This window comes from Argopecten irradians, chromosome 3, assembly GCF_041381155.1.
Source record: "Argopecten irradians isolate NY chromosome 3, Ai_NY, whole genome shotgun sequence".
Lineage (NCBI taxonomy): Eukaryota > Metazoa > Mollusca > Bivalvia > Pectinida > Pectinidae > Argopecten > Argopecten irradians.
Window position 1 is genome coordinate 38,715,122 of NC_091136.1, and position 24,435 is coordinate 38,739,556.

Genomic DNA, 24,435 nt, shown 5'->3' on the forward strand with positions numbered 1-24,435 from the left:
CCTTATAACCCCATCATCATCAACCTTATAACCCCATCATCATACTCCTTATAACCCTATCATCCTAAACCTTATAACCCCATCATCATCAACCTTATAACCCCATCATCATACTCCTTATAACCCTATCATCATAAACCTTATAACCCCATCATCATAAACCTTATAACCCCATCATCATCAACCTTATAACCCTATCATCATAAACCTTATAACCCCATCATCATAAACCTTATAACTCTATCATCATCAACTTTATAACCCCATCAGCATAAACCTTATAACCCCATCATCATCAACCTTATAACCCCATCATCAACCTTATAACCCCATCATCATCAACCTTATAACCCCATCATCATCAAGCTCGCCAATGTTGTGGATATAGTGTCTACAATAATGATTTGGAGTTCTGCTGCATGGGAAAACCCTATCCAAGATCTGATTATCAGAGATGTGGTGAGACTTATCTTAGTCCAAAAACTCTGTTGAAATATCACTTTATGTCAAGTAATTAGTAAATATGTTATACTAACACTAATATAAGTTACACCCTGTTATACTGCCACTATTATCAGACCTTGTTGCACAGCTACTTCTGATATTTCATACCTTATAACCCCATCATCCTAAACCTTATAACCCCATCATCATCAACCTTATAACCCCATCATCCTAAACCTTATAACCCCATCATCATCAACCTTATAACCCCATCATCCTTAACCTTATAACCCTATCATCATCAACCTTATAACCCCATCATCATCAACCTTATAACCCCCATCATCAACCTTATAAACCCCATCATCATCAACCTTATAACCCCATCATCATCAACCATATAACCCCATCATCCTAAAGCTTATAACCCCATCATCCTTAACCTTATAACCCCATCATCATCAACCTTATAACCCCATCATCATCAACCTTATAACCCCATCATCATCAACCTTATAAACCCCATCATCATCAACCTTATAACCCCATCATCATCAACCTTATAACCCCATCATCCTTAACCTTATAACCCTATCATCATCAACCTTATAACCCCATCATCATCAACCTTATAACCCCATCATCATCAACCTTATAACCCCATCATCATAAACCTTATAACCCCATCATCCTAAACCTTATAACCCCATCATCATCAACCTTATAACCCCATCATCATCAACCTTATAACCCCATCATCATCAACCTTATAACCCCATCATCATCAACCTTATAACCCTATCATCATCAACCTTATAACCCCATCATCATCAACCTTATAACCCCATCATCATCAACCTTATAACCCCATCATCCTAAAACTTATAACCCCATCATCATCAACCTTATAACCCATCATCCTTAACCTTATAACCCTATCATCATCAACCTTATAACCTCATCATCATCAACCTTATAACCCCATCATCATCAACCTTATAACCCCATCATCATCAACCTTATAACCCCATCATCATCAACCTTATAACCCCATCATCATCAACCTTATAACCCCATCATCATCAACCTTATAACCCCATCATCATAAACCTTATAACCCCATCATCATCAACCTTATAACCCCATCATCATAAACCTTATAACCCCATCATCATAAACCTTATAACCCCATCATCCTAAACCTTATAACCCCATCATCATCAACCTTATAACCCCATCATCATAAACCTTATAACCCCATCATCCTAAACCTTATAACCCCTTCATCATCAACCTTATAACCCCATCATCATCAACCTTATAACCCTATCATCATCAACCTTTATAACCCTATCATCCTAAACCTTATTACCCCATCATCATCTAACTTATAACCCCATCATGATCAACCTTACAACCCCATCATCATCAACCTTATAACCCCATCATCATCAACCTTATAACCCTATCATCCTAAACCCCTAAACCTTATAACCCCATCATCATCAACCTTATAACCCCATCATCATCAACCTTATAACCCCATCATCATCAACCTTATAACCCCATCATCCTAAACCTTATAACCCCATCATCATAACCCTTATAACCCCATCATCATAACCCTCATAACCCCATCATCATCAACCTTATAACTCTATCATCATCAACTTTATAACCCCATCATCATCAACCTTATAACCCCATCATCATCAACCTTATAACCCCATCATCATCAACCTTATAACCCCATCATCATCAACCTTATAACCCCATCATCATCAACCTTATAACCCCATCATCATAAACCTTATAACCCCATCATCATCAACCTTATAACCCCATCATCATCAACCTTATAACCCCATCATCATCAACCTTATAACCCCATCATCATCAACCTTATAACCCCATCATCATCAACCTTATAACCCCATCATCATCAACCTTATAACCCCATCATCATCAACCTTATAACCCCATCATCATCAACCTTATAACCCCATCATCATCAACCTTATAACCCCATCATCCTAAACCTTATAACCCCATCATCATCAACCTTATAACCCCATCATCATCAACCTTATAACCCCATCATCATCAACCTTATAACCCCATCATCCTAAACCTTATAACCCCATCATCATCAACCTTATAACCCCATCATCATCAACCTTATAACCCAATCATCATCAACCTTATAACCCCATCATCATCAACCTTATAACCCTATCATCATCAACCTTATAACCCCATCATCATCAACCTTATAACCCTATCATCCTAAACCTAATAACCCCATCATCATCAACCTTATAACCCCATCATCATAAACCTTATAACCCCATCATCCTAAACCTTATAACCCCATCATCATCAACCTTATAACCCTATCATCATCAACCTTATAACCCAATCATCATCAACCTTATAACCCCATCATCATCAACCTTATAACCCTATCATCATTAACCTTATAACCCAATCATCATCAACCTTATAACCCTATCATCCTAAACCTAATAACCCCATCATCATCAACCTTATAACCCCATCATCATCAACCTTATAACCCCATCATCATAAACCTTATAACCCCATCATCATAAACCTTATAACCCAATCATCATCAACATTATAACCCTATCATCATACTCTGAAATCAAATTAAACTAATGAAAAACTTCATTTGACAATATTTTTGCCCAGTTCAAAATGAGAACAATCTTATTAATCGTTACGATTAATTGTTGATGTTGGGAGATTTCTGCAAAATGTTTTTGAATTAGGTTACTTATATATATAATTAAGTTCAAAGAGTAATACCAAAATTTATATTGTTTACAAGCGAACAAAACGGAAAACAGATTGATAAATGAAAAACATTTATCATTTTAAGTTATCAAGAATAATATTTCTTATTTTATGACAAAAGGAACGGATAACGAGTGTGTCGTAGCTAGCCACCAGGAAGAATGTTGTGGAGTACAGAAGTTCACATGGGATAATTACACGTGCTGCGATAGAAAGCTTGTGACTGTTAAGACAGCAAGTAGTCAGGACAAGTGTTGTTACAATGACCGGAACGGCACTGGAAAATCCTATGCTTCAATCACACAGGATTGTGTGAGAGGAGAGGTGAAACCGAAGGCAAAAAGGTGCGGACATGGCAAATACAACGACAGCTCCGATCTCTGCTGCGACTACAATTTATATCGTGGAGTTTTAGACTTGGATAAAGACAACAAATGCTGTGGATCCAATTTCTATAACAACAAGACACAACAGTGTTGTAGCTTCAAAGTTGTGAATGGCACACAGTAAGTTATACGCCATTATCACAAACCAAACAATTTAAAATCTCGCAACATGTGATCGCTTTCATTGTCTCAAAATTGCATAGTTATGAATATTCAAGTTAATTAATAAGAATTCCTTATGATTAATCAGAATATTTAAAAAAAAAATCAATTTTTGTATGATTTCTTTTATTTTTCATGTAGGATTTTTTTTAATCCAACAAATCCTTTTGCAACTGAAAATCATTGTGAAAATTTGTTTCTATAATCATTTTTATGAAATAACATCATCACAATTCAGACAGAATGCAGATACTGAGTGTGTAGCAATCCATGACATAATCCATGACATTATCATTTTATGACAACTTCCAGGTGTCCTGATCCATCACAAAATATTACTTGCCATCTTTGTGCTAAGAATCGAAGGGAAGTTGCTGAAAAGATTGAAAATGGGGAGCTCGATTCGGCTATCTGTGCACTCAAACTTGGTATGACATATTTTCAAACCTATCCTTTGTAATTTCTTTGTCATCCTTGATAACAATATTAAATGAAACAGCATAAGAGAATCAATGTGATTATGATTTTGTGATTTTTTTTTTCAATTTTGTAAGAAAATCAAAAGGTTAAATTAAAATTGCACCACCCGGTAACATGGTATACATGTATTATCATAATTATTCTACTAAATTTTAAAATTATTAGATACATATTGGGTAGACATTTTGATTATCTTTTTCTATCTTTTTCTTCCTCTAGCATATGTGGCAGTGGTTCATCGCCAAATAGTGGACTATGATAACCAAACAATGAAATATGTGATTCAGCGACCCTCTAGAAATCTATTTAACAGACGGCTCGAGATTCGGCACAAGTACCTACTATTACCATGGGTCTGTAAGAAGAATTTCTCTCGAATTATTGTGGTGACCAGTAACCCTGGCAAGAAGACTAGGGAGTTGAGCTGCTATGAAAGGGACATCCTCTTGCCATACTCTAAACGGATCAAAAAAGCTGTTACAATGCGTAAATATTTTTGTCTCAAACTGTACTGAAGTGGTCACGACTTAAAAATGGGAACGGTCAGATTGTATTTTGAAGATTTGTGGGAAAAATGACAACTTCAGCTTACAGCACTCTAAGTCATGGGGCAGTGTAATAAACCAGTCAATGAACTAATGTATATATATGTCATTCACAATAGTATCAGTAGCTAAAAGTAGTCAAAATTAATCCTAATTCAGACGATGAAAAAAACCTATGTTAAAATGAACTAATCGTACTTTGATCTAGGGCTTAACAAAATTTTTGAAATTTCAAAGATGCATAACACTTTATCTATATAACACTATTTAATGTAATATTTATTTATATTGGTTTATATTGGTTCCTAATGCAATGTCATCCATCAAACAGCGGGTTATTTCCCCCAATCTTACAAATCTGGTGAAATATTTAACTTATTCAATGTCATGTGACCAAATATATTCCAATCACTTGTCATTCTAAATGACAGTGAGGTATAATACGCTAATATTTAATGTACATTTATTATATTACTTCATATTTCAAGGTCTCCCATCACAACGTAAACACAATTCATCAATTTCGAGATACCAAATATGACATAATATTATGACATCATTTTTGTGATGTCACAAACACCAGGTGGTGGGACTGATCAACATTAAATTGTATTTTACCCACATCGTTTTGGTATCTTGAAACCTCTGTATAGAACCTAGTTAACTTCAAATTGCGTAAACTGCAGACACTGTTCAATTGAAAGTATACTTTTAGTTCTAGTAAATGACATTTCCATCAAATATTCATTCGAAACTTTTGATGATGGTCCTGGCAACTTTGAGTTTACGAGGTTTGGCTGTTCATGAAATTATTATCAACGTTCAACAAATGTGTTCATGCAAGAATTAGATATACAAAAATAACCCAAAACTTACTATTCTAAAATCTTTATCCATATGATTGGATGTCTTTATGATTACTTCAACCCCCTCGATGATACTTTTGAACTCTTCCTATTTGAAGACTAGAACAGTCCATTATGGAATTATAGGGTGAATGAGTTAAGAAGTCTCATAAAGAAATTACCTTTGTGTATTCAAATGATTAATTCTTATTTATAGTTAGGCCATGTTTCCTCTCACCCTGACACCATACTTAGACATTCTGACAAAAGTAGTATGAAGCACTGTCAAAATGCCTAAACTCTGTAATTAGGGTTAGAGGAAACCAAGGCTATATACAGTATATATTCAAACATACTAATAGCCATGCATTATCTGTATACAAAATCAAATTCTTTCTGAGTGAAAAGAAAGAGTATATTGTCTAGTCACAAAATAGCTTGAAGTCAAACTTTCTTATCATTTTCATAAAACCTATTTATGAATGTTTAGATCATTATGTGTATGTTGTGTTCAAAACACCATCGTTTCCATTTATTTTGTTTTATATTATATAATTCATTCTCAACACATCCAAAGTCCCTTATTTTACAAAGGACTCTAAATGCAAATTTTTTATTAATCTACCATTACTTTTTAAGTAAACTATTTCTAGGGCTTTTTTTTGCTGAAATGGCTTTAAATCTAACAAGATTCATATGCACTATTTAATTTATTGTCAACCACAATCAAGATTTCAGGGAAACTTTTTTGAGAATACTTTGTTCGCATTTATATTTGTTTTGATGATTTTATGTATGTGTATTTTATGTTTTGGATGTTTTTTCCACACGAAACTTTGTACAAGTTACAATATTTTTCTTGAAAACCTACAACAACATACTTCTTCAATTCAGGAACTTCGAAGAAATTAAGCCCATTATTTATATTTATTTTCACAGACGAACTGTCTCAGGAACTAGAAAATATGAATGATTATTGTCATAATTAATAGAAGTACTTAGTAACACATGCACAATTTGCTATGAATACCTGCAGCAACCCCCTCCTCAACAACCTCCTCCTCAGTATCCCTCCTCAGCAACCCCCTCCCCCTGCTCCCCTCCTGCAGCAACCTTTCCCCAGTGCCTCTCCTGCAGCAACCCTTCCCCAGTGCCCCTCCTGCAGCAACCCCTCCCCCAGTGCCCCTCCTAAGCAAGTGTCCTCCCCTTCCCTAACATTTGGACAGATTAGGTTTTCTCCCACCATTCAGTGATTTGTCACCTGTTTTAACTGTGGGAGATTTCTGTCAACCCCTAGGGTATGACAGATTGTGCGCACTAACCTTTTGAACCTGAAAACAATTACGTGACGTCATGACTTCATGCGGTGTGACCGTGGTGTGCATTGTTGATGACATCATCAATATTGACGTGCAGACGATGAAACCATGTTCATGTCGTGGTGAAAATGCTTCTTTTTAGTATATCACCTCTTCTTCTTTTGTATATGGGAGAAAAAGAATCATTCCCTACCTATGAGGGTGTGACAACAAAATCACAACACTCGGGGGAATTCCTGAATGTTCATCCCTCGGCAAGCCCCGGGTTGGACGTTCATGAATTGCCCCTCGGGCTGTGATTTTGTTGTCACACCCTCTAGGTAGGGAAAGATTCTATTAATCAATTTTCCTCAAGAGTTTTGTGTATCAAAGTCAGAAGATTATTAGATATTGCTAGATATAAATCCCCCTTATCATGTCTGTACAAACCTTACCCTGAGCTCACACAATCCTCAATATATAATGACAGACTGGGTTCCATGTATACTAACCCCATTAAGTAGTACATAGGTCTTTTTTTTTTTAATATAACCCCCCTCCCCCATCATATACAGTCAAATGTTTGAAGGCATCCTGGGTAATTGATAACATTGTCTGTTAAAGCAGCTTATTGTTGCAATCCATGATTATACTTTTGATGTTTCAGCAGATTGTGCCTGTAATGTTTACAATGCAAAATGAATACCTGCAGCAACCCCCTCCTCAGCAAAATGATATTTATTAATTTATGTATGTTTTTCTGATCTCATCTCTTGAGAAACTATATTCTTTACAGTTAACGAGTGAACTAAGGAAAGAATGGAATGTTTTGAGAGCTTAAGAAAGGGAGATGAGAGTTAAACTCCAAAACAAGCATTAAAGAAAATTGAAAAATATTCAAGAGCGTTAACTTTGATTTTTTCTAATTGTTAACCAACTTGTTTGGAATGAATCATTTTAAAACATAACACCACATTAATATATGGGACAGAAAAATGACTTACCAGCATTTCAGTACACACGGGATAACAAGGCACAGACCGTGAAATATAAAAATAATTTATTCTGATTCACATTTTGATAGGCAGCGGTATATTTTTGTTTGTCACCATGTGATAGAGATGATTGTTTGTCTAAACTGTAGTGATGACATATTTGAATGCATATAGGACACAAGTGGTTTAGATGTCCTGATGACCCCTGAGTCGAGTGTTCAAATCCCTTGGGGGTAGTTGACAGGTAATGACTACCGACTGGTTGTTGGTGGTTTTTCCCTGGCTACTCAGGGTTTTCTCCACCATCTAAACCTGGCACATCTTTAAATGACATTGACTGTTCATAGGACTTTAAACTTAAGGAAACCAAACCACAACTAATTAGAATACATGCTATAAAAATCAATAAGAGGTAGGACATACATATCCAATCCGGGCTGTGACTGGGGTCATATTGTAACAACAGGTGAGGATTATTCTATAAAAAAATAACCCATATGACCTTCAAAGTTGATCAAAGTCATTAATTTGATATAATCATGGACATATTCCATCCGTGTATGTTACTATAGTCTTATAGAACTGCATGTATGTATATAAACTGAGTTAAGTTTAAACAATATTTATTTATTATTTAACATCATAATCACAGTAAACCAGAGTTATAACAAACCTCTGGGAACATATGGAATAACTTTGCTATAAATGTAGTTTGTTGTACAGATATTACAAATATCTTATATGAAACTTGATGGGGAATGAAAATCACTACATTATAACCATAAATATGTAATACCGGAAAGCATGTTTGTTATAACTATGTTTTACTGTATAAATATTTCTTAATATATGGAACCAGAAAAAAACTATCTTGAAAGCATTTATATAAACCTGGTGAGAAATGAGAAGATAGAAATAAGACGGTGTACAAAATGCACTATTAGGATAGAAGGAGTGGCAGAAATTAAATATGGAAATGACTACATTTGTACCAATCCCAAATAGACAAAGTCATCTCTAAAGAATGTTGTTTCATACTCAATCATCTACATAATAAGTGTATATCTACTATTTGTGTATAAACACTACACTTCATGTAACCATCCCATAAATGTTGATAAACATCTACAAAAGCATAGATACTAATAACAATCATGTTAATCAATTATTTATTCCCTTTTATAGGTTATGAGATATGAAACTAGTTAACCAATATTAATTGTTTTGCCAACATTTGTCTAAGTACTGTGAGTGCATATGTACTCCGGTACATGAAGAAATCTATAAATCATTGTAAGGAGCTTAAACTGACCATATAGTTCTGTGTCTGACCTAGATTTTATGTTTCTGTAATATACATACTACCCAGGTTTAATCAAGTGAGTATTCACTGAAAATTTTCACATGGTGTATTTCGAAATAATGTACAACTTGACATCTTTCCAAATTGTCATAGTGACGTGGTAAAGAGAGCAGGTGGAAATTTCCGTTTTAAAGTAACATTGCATAAATACACCCTGTATTACATACCTAGCTATACATACAAGTAAGCAAATTCTACACTGAAGTATATCAACTATCCATAAAATCTAAAATCAAAGATCTACAATTTTAAAATTGAATTTAATCATTCATTTCAAGTTTTATACCAATGTACGGGTATTTACAATAACATTATCACTCTTAACAAAGGAGATAAGGAAATTAACAACAGTATTTAATTACTGTACTTTGATTATGGTTATAATTTGTGAAAGCTATTTCAAAAAGGATTTAAAATGTACATTGATCAATAATATACAGTTTCAAACAGTTTGAAATATCCTTCATCAATTAATTTTCTTCTGTAATAGCTTAATTATTTTAAGAGAAGTTTCCTTTGCGTCACTAACAATATATACTAGGAAACAGAAACTAGGTAGGCTTGTTTTAAAATGATCGGAATATAATTCAAATGTGAAAATTCTCTCTTGAAAATTTGTAACATTTATTTGCTCAAAATAACATCATTTATCACAAACAAAAAAATTATTAGAACGAATGGTAGAAAAAGGGATTGTAGAAATTACTTCAATAACATAACAACAACCACGTCACGATAGACGCTTTGTACCTGTAGTTTCATAAACACCCACACATATGATACAAAAGGAAATCACCCAAAATCTAAAAATACCAGAAACTGTTTGATCAGTGGTAGGTGAGAAGCCATCAAAGATAAAAACAAGTACAGTGGGGGCACAATCAGAGTTCAACAAAAGTTTATGCATATATATGAGCCATCTAAGAATTACTGAATAAATGGGACAGTATACCTATATGTAGGTGGTATCAGAATACCTCTTGGAATATCTACCCAGTACATAGAAATAAACTAGGCTGCTTATACAATGTATATCATATATTTCTACAACCACCCATGTCCATATATTATATAAATAGGGCCATGGTGGACTAATTAATTAACAGGTGTCTCAACATTATATATTATTATTACAAGCCCTCCACCTCTGGGTTGCAAATTTGATTTCCGTATGGGGAAGTTGCCAGTTACTGACCGCTGGTTGGTGGTATTTGTGGGGGTACTCCAGCTTTTCTCCATCAATAAACATGACATGTGCTTAAATGGCCTTGGCTGTAAATAGGACTAATAAATTTTCACATATCAGGATAAGAATGGATTTTATATTTTCTTCAAATTTGACAAAAGTTTATTTGACACTGGTGACCCAGGTCAAGATCATTCATTTGAACAAACCTTTCATCTCAGCATGCTACAGGCCAAATATCAAGTCTCCAGGCCTTTCAGTATTTTAGAAGAAGTCATTAAAAGGGAAAAGGTTGATGCCGGATTGATTGCTAGTTGGTTGGACAATCGCCGGACACCACAATTTGGGAGCATAATTAGAGGTGGTTTTATCTTTAACAGCAATATACACAAAGACATAAAGATCCCCAAGGACCTAATATTAGCAAAATAGGTAATTGTTAAATTGGCCACACTGGTATACATAAAATAGGTCATTGTTGAATTAGCCACACTGGTATACATAAAATAGGTCATTGTTGAATTGGCCACACTGGTATACATAAAATAGGTCATTGTTGAATTGGCCACACTAGTATATATATTACATGTAGCTGCCTATATGTATTGCAATTGACAATAAGTTTCAAGTTTAATGTTTTTGATAAGTGCTTGTTATGTTTAGCATATAACCTACCTCAACCCTCTCCCACTGAAAAATAACTAAAATGCAGTTATATCTGTTATCAATTAGCAAATAATTTACAACAGTTTATTAAGACCATCTGTATATATATACCACTTCTGGGTCTTCTAAAAGACTAATTGCATGTGGATCCTTAACAGTTACCATAGAAAGACTGGGCTGTCAGATATTTAAGCACTCTAGCTTATAAAAGCTTAGAGAAGACTTCAAGGTGAATGATATATCATTCACCTTGAAGTCTTCTCTAAGCTTTTAACATAAGCTTGGCTATCTACAATTTTGTTTTAGAAGTTATTTTTATTTCTGGATAATGGATATTGTTATCAAAAGTTGTAGTTATACCAAGTATGACTAGGAATGTGGATTTAGTCAGTCTACAATACGTAGTAATATGTTGTACTTACTGACTTGGTATCATAAAAACAACAACATGGTTCATTCAGAATTTACAAACTATTGTCTTTTAAATCCTTTGAAACTAATTACTTCCACAATACAGGGGAAATATAGGTGAACCACCTTGTCTGTACGGAGACCCGAAATTGTTTTAGAGCCAGAAATGTATGAATGACTTGATTTAATCCTAATACACATGTAAGTAGTATAGATTAAACCATTAACTGCCTAAAGCCCTCCTAGCTGTTTACAATGATCTCTATACTTAACCACTCGGAATGAACACAGCTGAGAAAAGCTGAATGGACACAAAAGACTTTAGATATCTTGTTGTACAATAATAATTTCTGGTAACAAATCTCTGGCTGAGATAAGAGGAATGGATATTATTTCAATGTCTATGACAAGCTAAAAATAGTAAAATATAATTTTGCTAGTCTGCAAAAACATACCATTGTGTGCCAAAAATATTGGTAAAGCCCCTCTTTTTTCAAGGAGCAAAGAGGACTGAAAACTATAGGTAAAGTCCCTATGATGTCCAGAAGCACATAGAGCAAATATCATAAATGTTATAAATATCACAAATGTTAAATACATTACATGTTTAGGTATTAACGAAGGAAAAAAAGATAGATCCCCTTTTCTATCCAAAGAAATGTGCAAAAATATTATTGAAGGATTAATTGGTGAATTCCCTCTAATGTACAAAATGACATTAAATATCTCCATCACAATATGAAACTAATTCTGTCAATTTCATGAAACTTAAAAAAAAAGTACTAAATATAAACCAATTGCAATATGTAAGATTTTTTAATAACAAAACAAGGGCCCAATAGGCCCGAATAACTCACCCTCCCCTGCTATCTAGTAATCATGGTTCATACTTAACAAATAGGAAAGTGAATAAGATCTTATATCATACCCCAGCACATCACAGGCCCAATATCAGGTCTCTATGTCTCACAGATATTTAATAGAACAATTGTATCATATTTTACCTCCTGTGACCTTGAATGGAGGTCAGGGTCATTCATTTGAACAAACTTGGTAGCCCTTCATCCAAGCATGCTACGGGCCCAATATCAGGTCTCTTAGTTATTCACAAGAAGTCGTTAAAAGATTTAATCATTTTGACCCCTGTGACCTTTAATGTCATTCATTTGAACAAAATTTGTAGCCCTACATCACAGTATGTCACAGACTTAATATCAGGTCATTAGGCCTCTTGGTTATTCACATGAAGTTGTTTTAAGATTTTAGCCTATTTGACCCTTGTGACCTTAAATGAAGGTCAAGGTGATTCATTTGAACAAACTTGGTAGTTCTTCATCTCAGGATATCACATGTCCAATATCAGGTCTCTAGACCTCTTGGTTATTAAGCAGAAATTGTATCAAGATATTTCAGCCTATTTGACCCCTGTGACCTTGAATGAAAGTCATTGTCGGTAATACTTGCTCAATAATGGAAGTAACATAATTCATTATGTTTTGTGTTTCTTATTTGTTATTGATTTTTGGAAAAAAAGTACCCAGTTGATTTCCAACGCTTGGCGACAGCTCCATTTGATGCCCTAAATTACATGTCATTTCCTTGTGAAATGTCTAAATTCAATTTTAGTGCATATTTAGATTATATTTTATACAACATGTTATGATAATTGATTTTAAGTGTTCTGTCATAATATGTAATTTTCCACCCGCCATTTTGTTTCAAATGTGCCCTAAATAAAGTCACGTGGTGATGAAAGTCACATGACTAAACTGACTGAATGTTGTATTTGGGAAACGACCTATAGACAAGAGATCACAGAGGGCACCCACCATAGAATGTCAGCCAATAGAATGAAGGATCTTTTCTCTGCTTTAGTTTCCGTTCTTATCTCTCATCCTTTGAAAATTTCAAATATGCATAGGGAAACTTTGCAAAAAATTTACATAGATGCAATACACTTCTGTTGTCAAATTCAATATGGCCATTGTCTGTCATGTTTTGTTTAGATTTGTTTCAGAATGGACACAAGTTTTCTTCAATGCAAGATGGCAGCTTAGTCATGTTATTTTCTTATCATTCACAAAATGCAACAGGCAGAAATCTAAAGACCTACATATTTATGAAAGGAGTAGGTGCAATTATGGTCAATTTTGGCCCCATCTGAGATTGTCTTTATTTTGATACTATTTATACTTCAATATATGGGAATTATAAAAAAACACTGTTTCAACACATTCTGTTATGTTGTTGCCTAGCAATAGGCCTGGCAACGAGTATACAGTATTTATGCTAAAACAGATATTTGAATTGCTTTTAAGAACTTCTAACTTGTATATTAAGTGAGAAATTAAATTTTTTTTTTGTCAAAATCAAAGATGGCTACCATTCAAACATGTTGCTCTCTGATTGGGCTAAATTAAAATACACATAACAAAGGATCAGTTTCAGTTATGGAAGAGTGAAATTTAAAGTTTTTGTCAAAATCCAAGATGGCTGCCAGTTAATTATTTTCAAATGGTTCTGAAATGTATTATGCACAACAAGGGATCCTGCCACTGTCTACTTTCTGAGAAATAATAAACATTAATTGTGAAAAGATGTAATTCCCATCAAGGCATCAACTATCCTGTTTTTGGCTCATGGATAATAAATACCTAAGTTAAAGATTGAACATAAACAACGAAAACCAAGCAGGGGTATCACATCATCTCATCAGATAATGATGAATATCATAAAACCACAAGCTGTGCCACCCAACCATCTTCAACAGTTTATAAGTTATATTTATATTATAAATATGTTGTTTTTAAGATGCACCACCGCTGACAAATAGTATTTTTCCTCTATCAAACACAGTAGCATGCGATTTAGTATTTTTCTTCAGTTACAAAAGTTACTTACGTACTTTACACCATTACCACCATTGTAAAGTTTGAGCTTCTAATTTTACTTCAAGTTAAAAATATGAAAAATAATCAATTGCATCCCAAAAAAATTCTGTGGTACTATTTCCTATATGGATTTAAGTACTGATTGCCCATGTACCAAAGGCAAAAGGAATTATTTTATTATATTTTTTGTGTTAATTAGACATGTATGTTCACGATTTGACACCAATTATTTTTCAAATGATGAATATACAGGTATTACTAAGCAGTTAAAGGGAGATAATAAACTTCAACTACACATTGTCCAATTTGTAACCATGCCCTTTCTGACAACTGACAAATCATTTAATTGAAATGTTGTGCTAGCTTCAATATTTTTACCCCATTTCTGATAATTTGGTGACAATATTAATTTAAAATAATAATCTGTCAATAATCTAAATACAATTTTGCTATGATAACCAGCAGTGAAATATCAATATATAGATTTTTATCCTTAAATGCTATATGAATAATAAACAAGTCTGATGAATGCTGGGTACATGAAAATAGGTTCCAGTTATCAAATTGTATTTATCATGACAAGGAATGGTCATCAGTCAAATACAGTAACTTCTTGAATGTAGCACATATTTGTATACAGTATATATCATATAGTGTAAACACATACCTCCAAATCAATATTCTCCTTCATCAAGGACAGATTTTTGTAGGTTTTCACTTTGCGGACTTTCTGAAATAGAATGAACACTAACACATTTATTACCTCCAAGGTAACAAAATAAAAGAAGACTTATTACCTATTACCTGTTACCTCTTCAGAGACACTGTAGTTAGCTGCTTCCAGCTAGTTGTGGCGCATTTAATTTGTTTACTAGTCTTTAGTCCTGCTCTGTTTCTTAAAGAGTTTTAAACTATTGCCTCTAGTACTAGCTGAAGACATGGTAAATAGTTTGTCTTTATCTAGCTTATTTATTCCGTTTCAGAATTTTATAGACTTTGATCACATCGTTCCTTTTACTTCTGTATTCTAATGTGGGAAGTCCTAGCTTTCTAAGTCTTAAATGGTACGCTAGATTTTCAATAGAGTGAACTCTTTAAGTGGCTCTACGTTGGACATTTTCAAGAGCGAACTGATCTTTTTTTAGCAATGGAGACCATACCTGAGTTGCATATTCTAAATTAGGTCTAATTAGGCTTTTGTATAGAGTTAAGAACATAGTTATACCTGTATAGACAAATGTCATTAATATTAGCCCCAGTATGCAATTTCCTTTGTTAACTGCTTGACTAACGTTAACCTGCTGACTAAATTTAAGTTTGTTGTCAAAAAGTACGGTGACACCCTTATATCCCTACGGCCCAATAGTCCGAAGGCCCGTTAGTCCGAAGGCCCAATAGTCCGAAGGCCCGTTAGTCCGAAAATTAGTAAATATTGCAAGTTAGAGAGTTGTTATAGTTAACGTATTTTGACGAAAACATTTTTCGGCACTGATGATCTAACAATTTCTATGGACAGCAAGTTGTCATTTCTTCATGAGCAACGCCAGGTCAAAATTACATCAAAATAAAAAAAATAATAAAATAACATCTTACATTTTATAGGATATCTCACAAGCATACATTCTATGGATTATCTTACAAACATACAAGCGTTAAAATGTCCGATTGTTAGCCTTTTGTACACTGTATTACATTAGGATTAACATTGCTTCATGAATAAATGATGTATATAATCAAATCTTATCGAAAAATGACTTTTAATATACCTGTAAACGTCGTTATTTTGTACAATATATACATGTATTTAAGGACTTATTTTTGCTTCCACATTCTTTGAATTGTTTATTCTACCCATAATGATGGAAATGGTCCGCATAATGATATTTTTCGGGGAAATATTAAACAGGATCACATTGTACATATACAAAATAATACTCTTTAATATCAGATACGTTTATGTATTTCAAGATTATGCTCTTTTTGAAAATACGCTACATTTCGTTGTTTCATATCATTTTCCGTATCAATTCTATAGTCACATACATGTAAGTATACCTTAGCAAGTTTACAACAAATCTTTTGCATTGAAAACTGTAATAAATGTTTGTTTCATTTCAAGTACTATTCGCATATAAATCCCAATTGTATTATCTGTTTTCGGACTATCGGGCCTACGGACTATTGGGCCTTCGGACTAACGGGCCTTAGGACTAATGGGCCTTCGGACTGACAGGCCTTCGGACTATTGGGCCGTAGGGATATAAGGCGGTCACCAAAAGTACATCTAAATCTTTCTCGTACTGTACCTTCTCTATTTGTTCATTTTGTGGGAAGGAATGTGTGTCTTGTTCAAGTTTGCCTATGTTGATGTGTTTGCATTTTTTAGTGTTCAAGGCCATGTTCCAGTCTCTATAGTTCAAGTGACTACACTATTGATGTCGGCTTGAAGTTCTATATAGGCATTGCCTACTGTCTAATCCAATTGAGTTTTGTCAATAAAATTGTTTGAAATAGAGAAAATAAATAATTTATTCAAAATTATATAAGCGATATACTTACTCCAGTGAAAATATCAATTTTCATAATAAATATGATATTTTCATTCGCTTTTGACCAATCGGAATGCAGCATTGACAGTGAAAATATCATTTTGATTATTACGTTATTAGTTTGTACTAAAAAATGACATCATATTTTTGCTTAGAAATATGATGTTATGCTCATGAAGTTCCGACGTAATAATCGCAAGGGCAAATAAAATATACAATACAATGACGGAATAAATAAATCACCTGAAATACATCAAGGAACTCGTCTGGAGTGAGGTGTTTTACTTTATGTAACATGGTATAGCCAGCCATTATCAGTGGTACCCCGGATCCTGGGAAAGAACTCCTACAACATCAAAGGTTTTATATAATAATGAACCATAGAGGGGACATTCAGAATTCCAGGATACTGCTGTCAACTCTCTTCAGCTGTGGAATGTCCTGGAAGTCAGTGGGGGCTATAATGTGTTCTTCTCAATTTAATAAAAATTAGACATGTAACCCTGCTCCAGGATCCATTACGATGTTCTACGATACACTCAAATACATGATCTAACAACTCTCTGTTTGGGGTCAGCATTACCTGGCCTAGAAGCGGGACGTTCTAATAGCCGTTTATGCTTCCAAGAGAATCAACCACATCAAAGATTTCATAGGCAACATGCCAACCATAGGGGTCATGCTGAGTTGACTCCGAAAAGAGTTGTTAGATCTAGAGTGTATTGTAGCTAGCATCGTAGTGGAGCAAAATTACATGTCTAATTTACTTAGATTGGTCTCCTTCTCTAGCCTTCTTAAATCTTGATATAGAAAGCGCTTCAGAATGGTTTGAATTTTTAGTCGATCAAATTATTTAAGGAATAGATGTTTATTTTGTTGAGGTTATGAGGGTATTATGATAATGGAGCACGTGTAAATTATGTAACCCCTTATATTTACAGTTTTTCAAGTAAATGAATATAATTTTTTCCCGCGGCAGTTGCATATTTTTTATCAAAATAGCCATATTTTTTTCTCTCCCGTTATTGTCAACGAATTCGATTGAGCAGCTGATTGGAATCGAATCATTCATATGTTCCCACCAAAAGTGGGGTCATGACCCGGCGTTACTAAGCCAACGACTATTCCTGTAACAATAGAATCGCCGCACGTGTTGAACTATCATTATGCGCTGATAATGATAATACTAGTAAGCATGGTAATTGAGTCCATGTCAGTGCAAACTGTAAATATTACCCTATATCAAATATTACAATAAGCAGGCTTTGTAGAAGTTGCCGTAACCAAAGCAAGAGCTGCAACAAAAGACAACACAGAGAAGTTTTAGTCCTAATTATCTATATGACAGCTATGTACTAGAAGATTTCTTTCGAAAAAATATATATCCTTTTATACTTGAAAACAAAATTGTACTGAATTAATATTATTTTGAAAACACATACTTACTCTAATTTCTTAATCAAGTATGCATCCTGACTCCGTAGTAAATCCAAAAATGCTTGATATTCAAATAAATATTTGTCTAAGTCAAAGTCTTTATTGACAACAAAGTGCACCAAGTAGATGCTGTCCCGCACATTATTTGAGGAACTTTCACCCAGTATTTCAATTCTCTCCTGAAAAAAGAGATACAACAATACTTTTTAGTGAAATACACAACAGGTACTTAAATGATATGAGAAGATGAATAAGCAATTACGGAAATATGTTTTCTTTTGCTTCAGACATTTCTTATATAATTGATAGAAAATGAGATGAGTTATTTGAATTTGTAATGCAATTTTGCACACCAGTAAGTTAAATCACAAAATCCATATAATTATGAGAAATTTTGCAGTTGATTGTAGGTGAAGTTGAGTTACTGCTTTATAATAACATGCAGATTAACTATATACAATTCAACAAGAGGCCCAGAGGGCCTGTATCGCTCACCTGGTTTGTAATGTCAAGTAATGTTCTGAGTACAGATTCATTGTTCTTTCCTGAAAGAAAATTGAATATTTACGTCTACTTACCCTATTGGGCACCATCCTTTCTGCCCCCGGGGGGTCACAGCCAATATTTATACGAAGTCTATTCCACTTCCCCCAAGGATGTTTCTGGCCAAATTTGGTTTAAATCCATGCAGAACTCTAGAACTAGTGGCGATTTATAGGATTTACCTCTATTTCCCCTATTGCACCCTGCCCCTCCTGCCCACGGGGGGTCAGAGCCAAAATATATTCAAAATCTGTTTCTCTTCCCCCAAGGATGTTTCTGGCCAAATTTGGTATAAATCCATGCAGAACTCTAGAACTAGTGGCGATTTATAGGATTAACCTCTATTTCCACTATTACACCCTGCCCCTCCTGCCCCCGGGGGGTCAGAGCCAAAATATATTCAAAATCTGTTCCTCTTCCCCCAAGGATGTTTCCTGCCAAATTTGGTTTAAATCCATGCAGAATTCTAGGACTAGTAGCAATTTATAGGATTTACCTCTATTTCCCCTATTTGGCCCCTCCCCTCCTGCCTCCGGGGGTCAGAGCCAAAGTTTACACAAACTCTGTTTCCCTTCCCCAAAGGATAATTCTTGCCAAATTTGGTTTCAATCCATGTAGAACACTAGAACTAGTAGCGTTTTATAGGATTAATCTCTATTTCCCCTATTGGGCCCCACCCCTCCTGCCTCCGGGGGATAAAAGCCAAAATTTATACAAACTCTGTTCCACTTCCCCCAAGGATGTTTCTGGTCAAATTTGGTTTCAATCCATGCAGAACTCTAGGACCAGTAGCGATTTATAGGATTTACCTCTATTTCCCCTATTGGGCCCCGCCCCTCCTGCCCCCTGGGGCTCTGAGCCAAAATTCATACAAGCTCTGTTTCCCTTCCCGAAAGGATGTTTCTGGCCAAATTTGGTTTCAATCCATGCAACTCTAGGACAAGTAGCGATATATAGGATTTACCTCTATTTCCCCTATTGGGCCCCTCCCCTCCTGCCCCCTGGGGGTCAGAGCCAAAATTTATACAAACTCTGTTCCCCTTCCCGAAAGGATATTTCTGGCCAAATTTGGTTTCAATCCATGTAGAACTCTAGGACTAGTAGCGATTTACAGGATTTACCTCTATTTCCCCTATTGGACCCCGATTTATAGGATTTACCTCTATTTCCCCTATTGGGCCCTGCCACTCCTGCCCCCGGGGGGTCAGAGCCAAAGTTTATACAAGCTCTGTTTCCCTTCCCCAAAGGATGTTTCTGGCAAAATTTGGTTTCAATCCATGCAGAACACTAGGACTAGTAGCGATTTATAGGATTTACCTCTATTTCCCCTATTGCGCCCCGCCCCTCCTGCTCCCGGGGGGTCAGAGCCAAAGTTTATACAAACTCTGTTCCCCTTCCTCAAAGGATATTTCTGGCCAAATTTGGTTTCAATCCATGCAGAACTCTAGGACAAGTAGTGATTTTGGGATTTACCTCTATTTCCCCTGTAGGGCCCTGCCCCTCCTGCCCCCGGGGGGTCAGAGCCAAAGTTTACACAAACTCTGTTTCCCTTCCCCAAAGGATAATTCTTGCCAAATTTGGTTTCAATCCATGTAGAACACTAGAACTAGTAGCGTTTTATAGGATTAATCTCTATTTCCCCTATTGGGCCCCACCCCTCCTGCCTCCGGGGGATAAAAGCCAAAATTTATACAAACTCTGTTCCACTTCCCCCAAGGATGTTTCTGGTCAAATTTGGTTTCAATCCATGCAGAACTCTAGGACCAGTAGCGATTTATAGGATTTACCTCTATTTCCCCTATTGGGCCCCGCCCCTCCTGCCCCCTGGGGCTCTGAGCCAAAATTCATACAAGCTCTGTTTCCCTTCCCGAAAGGATGTTTCTGGCCAAATTTGGTTTCAATCCATGCAACTCTAGGACAAGTAGCGATATATAGGATTTACCTCTATTTCCCCTATTGGGCCCCTCCCCTCCCCTCCTGCCCCCTGGGGGTCAGAGCCAAAATTTATACAAACTCTGTTCCCCTTCCCCAAAGGATGTTTCTGGCAAAATTTGGTTTCAATCCATGCAGAACACTAGGACTAGTAGCGATTTATAGGATTTACCTCTATTTCCCCTATTGCGCCCCGCCCCTCCTGCTCCCGGGGGGTCAGAGCCAAAGTTTATACAAACTCTGTTCCCCTTCCTCAAAGGATATTTCTGGCCAAATTTGGTTTCAATCCATGCAGAACTCTAGGACAAGTAGTGATTTTGGGATTTACCTCTATTTCCCCTGTTGGGCCCTGCCCCTCCTGCCCCCGGGGGGTCAGAGCCAAAATTTATACAATCTCTGTTTCCCTTCCCCAAAAGATGTTTCTGGCAAAATTTGGTTTCAATCCATGCAAAACTCTAGGAGTAGCGATTTTGGGATTTACCTCTATTTCCCCTATTACACCCTGCCCCTCCTGCCCCCGGGGGGTCAGAGCCAAAATATATTCAAAATCTGTTCCTCTTCCCCCAAGGATGTTTCCCGCCAAATTTGGTTTAAATCCATGCAGAATTCTAGGACTAGTAGCGATTTATAGGATTTACCTCTATTTCCCCTATTGGGCCCCACCCCTCCTGCCTCCGGGGGATAAAAGCCAAAATTTTTACAAACTCTGTTCCACTTCCCCCCAAGGATGTTTCTGGCCAAATTTGGTTTCAATCCATGGAGAACTCTAGAACTAGTAGCGATTTATAGGATTTACCTCTATTTCCCCTATTGGGCCCCTCCCCTCCTGCCCCCGGGGGATAAGAGCCAAAATTTATATAAACTCTGTTCCCCTTCCCCCAAGGATGTTTCTGGCCAAACTTGGTTTCAATCCATGCAGAACTCTAGGACTAGTAGCGATTTATAGGATTAACCTCTATTTCCCCTATTGGGCCCTGCCCCTCCTGCCCCCTGGGGGTCAGAGCCAAAATTTATACAAGTTTTTTTTTTCTTCCCGAAAGGATGTTTCTGGCCAAATTTGGTTTCAATCCATGCAGAACTCTAGGACTAGTAGCGATTTATAGGATTTACCTCTATTTCCCCTATTGGGCCCCACCCCTCCTGCCTCCGGGGGATAAAAGCCAAAATTTATACAAACTCTGTTCCACTTCCCCCCAAGGATGTTTCTGGCCAAATTTGGTTTCAATCCATGGAGAACTCTAGAACTAGTAGCGATTTATAGGATTTACCTCTATTTCCCCTATTGGGCCCTGCCCCTCCTGCCCCCTGGGGGTCAGAGCCAAAATTTATACAAGCTCTGTTTCCCTTCCCCAAAGGATGTTTCTGGCAAAATTTGGTTAGAAGCCATGTAGAACTCTAGGACTAGTAGCGATTTATAGGATTTACCTCTATTTCCCCGGACGTCCGGACGGACGGACAACGGACGCCGCGCCATGACATAAGCTCACCGGCCCTTCAGGCCAGGTGAGCTAATAACCTCTTTATAATGACCATGACAATTATAAAATGACCTTGTGACCCATTGTATACTGACCTTAAACTGACCTTGTGTAATATATAGGAGTATGTTTATTGGTCTGAAGGTTTTAAAAGCAGAATTAAGGATTTCATTTATGGAGCCAAATTGCACCTTTTTGACCCTACCCAAAAGGTCTCTTGGGTTTCAGACCATATTTTTGTGCAATTTTGAATTCTCACTCCATAGAGTTACTACCAGTCAAATTTGGTTAGATTCTGACCAGAAGTTGATAATATTTGTGTCACTTGTTGATAGACGAATGACAGACAATGGATGTGGAGAACCACCAAACAGTACTGTATAGTTACTCATAATCGCAGGGTTTTTAATTGCAATAAATTCACAGATTCATCCAAATTTGCAAAATTTGACGCCTCACAAAATTAATCAAAATCATGGTTTTACTATTAGTCTGTAGTATGAATGTGGCTTTCAAAAGCTACAAAGATAATTCGCAAAAAAAAAACCTTCAGGAGAATTATAACGTAAGAAAGAACTAATTGAAAGATGGTTCACAATATGAAAATATAATATAATGTCCACTGCGTACTAATAGTAGCCTTGAGAACATACCTTTTTTAATGTACTTTCAGTATAATCTTTCAAACTTTTTATGATGGGGGTAACAGATGTTGCTGGTAACTGAAAAGATAAAGAACGAAAAATTAAGTTTCAAAAAATATTGTGACTGACTTTAACACATCAGCTAGGGTTGTACAGTGCCAAACTAACGCTGACTTTGGTCATAACAATACTGCTGCTTAGTTAATTACATGATACATCAGATATCTGGATTTAGTTGCTAAGAAGATCATTAGCATATATAATCACTTAATTCTTTTTTTTTTTCTAAATATATTTTTATTCAGTCATCAGCAAATACAGATACATATGCAACATTCTTATTTCATTCTCTCATAATTTATAAATTACTTTTTTGTATCAATATTAATGAATATTTGTATAAATATTACATTTTGGAATCTCACCCTTTTCACTCATATAGTAGTACTGAGTTCTGTCATTCAACAATCCATTATTCTTTCATTCCATAGATTGTTTCTGTCAATTTCACCACACACTTCCATATTTTACATACAGCCTTCTTAAATTTCACAGAAAATCACACATTTTGGAATCTCACCCTTTCACTCTTTAATAACATTGAGTTCTGTCATTCAACAATCCGTTATTCTTTCATTCCTTAGATTTTTTTCTGTCAATTTCACCACACACTTCATTATTTTACATACAACCTTCTTAAATTTAACAGAAAAAAAAGTAAAATAAAATAATTGACCATATTTAACTAGCTATTTAGATGTTATTTTAAGGCCTTTATTAAAACAATGATTACAGAGTTTTTGATAATATTTGTACATGTTAGTAAATTATCTGCTTTAAGTTTCAGTTGTTTTTTTATCTCGTTCACTACAGAAACTGTGTTTTGTTCCTCATTTTCAAATTTCTTTAGATTCCTTGCATTCCAAATTTGCCATTTGGTGTTGAATATTACAAAATTACACCATTTATTTATATGATCCACATAATTAGAGATTCCGAAAATTCTTTCTTTTTCGTATAGATTGATATAGTTTTGTTCATTAATATTGCTTGTTGCAAATTCGTTAATTAATTTTTCCATTTTGTTCCAAATTGATTCATTGAAAAAACAATTGCTAAAGAGGTGATATTGTGTTTCTTCTTCGTTCTTACATAGATTACATAGAGCATTTGATTTTTGCATTAATTTAAGTTTATACTCGGTCGTTAAAATCGGTCGTTAAAATTCTATGATAACTTCTCCATTGAAAATCCTTGATTTTTCTATCGATTATTTTATCATTTAAAGAGAGCCAGGTTGCATTCCAATTTAGAATAAATTTTTCATTCCATTTTTTGATGGATTTTATTTCATTACCTTTGT

General features: G+C 35.4%; 2 protein-coding genes across 6 annotated transcripts in view; one reads left to right on the forward strand and one right to left on the reverse strand.

The window, feature by feature from the left end:
• The window catches only part of LOC138318511 (uncharacterized), a 50,532-nt gene that overhangs the window by 16,640 nt on the left and 9,457 nt on the right, over positions 1–24,435 (reverse strand). For 4 of the 5 annotated variants that reach the window (XM_069260948.1, XM_069260946.1, XM_069260944.1 and 1 more), the window contains exons 8-11: positions 23,082–23,150; positions 18,485–18,654; positions 17,282–17,384; positions 15,157–15,219 (exon numbers count right to left, since the gene is read on the reverse strand). In XM_069260948.1, coding sequence (XP_069117049.1) covers positions 15,157–15,219; positions 17,282–17,384; positions 18,485–18,654; positions 23,082–23,150 — 405 coding nt within the window. Of the gene's footprint in view, positions 1–15,156; positions 15,220–17,281; positions 17,385–18,484; positions 18,655–18,970; positions 19,021–23,081; positions 23,151–24,435 lie in introns of those variants that run through there. The other variant, XR_011207883.1, reaches the window with a different exon arrangement.
• LOC138318507 (uncharacterized) lies at positions 242–8,451 on the forward strand. The gene is made up of 4 exons (XM_069260933.1): positions 242–459; positions 3,383–3,767; positions 4,122–4,237; positions 4,509–8,451. Exons 1-4 carry the CDS (start codon positions 420–422, stop codon positions 4,802–4,804), a joined length of 837 nt encoding a protein of 278 aa, XP_069117034.1. The 5' UTR covers positions 242–419; the 3' UTR covers positions 4,805–8,451.

What these genes read in the sequence shown, in the direction of transcription:
- LOC138318507 (XM_069260933.1), top strand. Translation starts at nt 420, where the DNA reads ATGGGAAAACCCTATCCAAGATCTGATTATCAGAGATGTG. An exon ending in ATCTGATTATCAGAGATGTG is followed by an intron (nt 460 to 3,382) that starts GTGAGACTTATC and finishes TTATGACAAAAG; the next exon opens with GAACGGATAACGAGTGTGTC. An exon ending in TATCTGTGCACTCAAACTTG is followed by an intron (nt 4,238 to 4,508) that starts GTATGACATATT and finishes TTCTTCCTCTAG; the next exon opens with CATATGTGGCAGTGGTTCAT.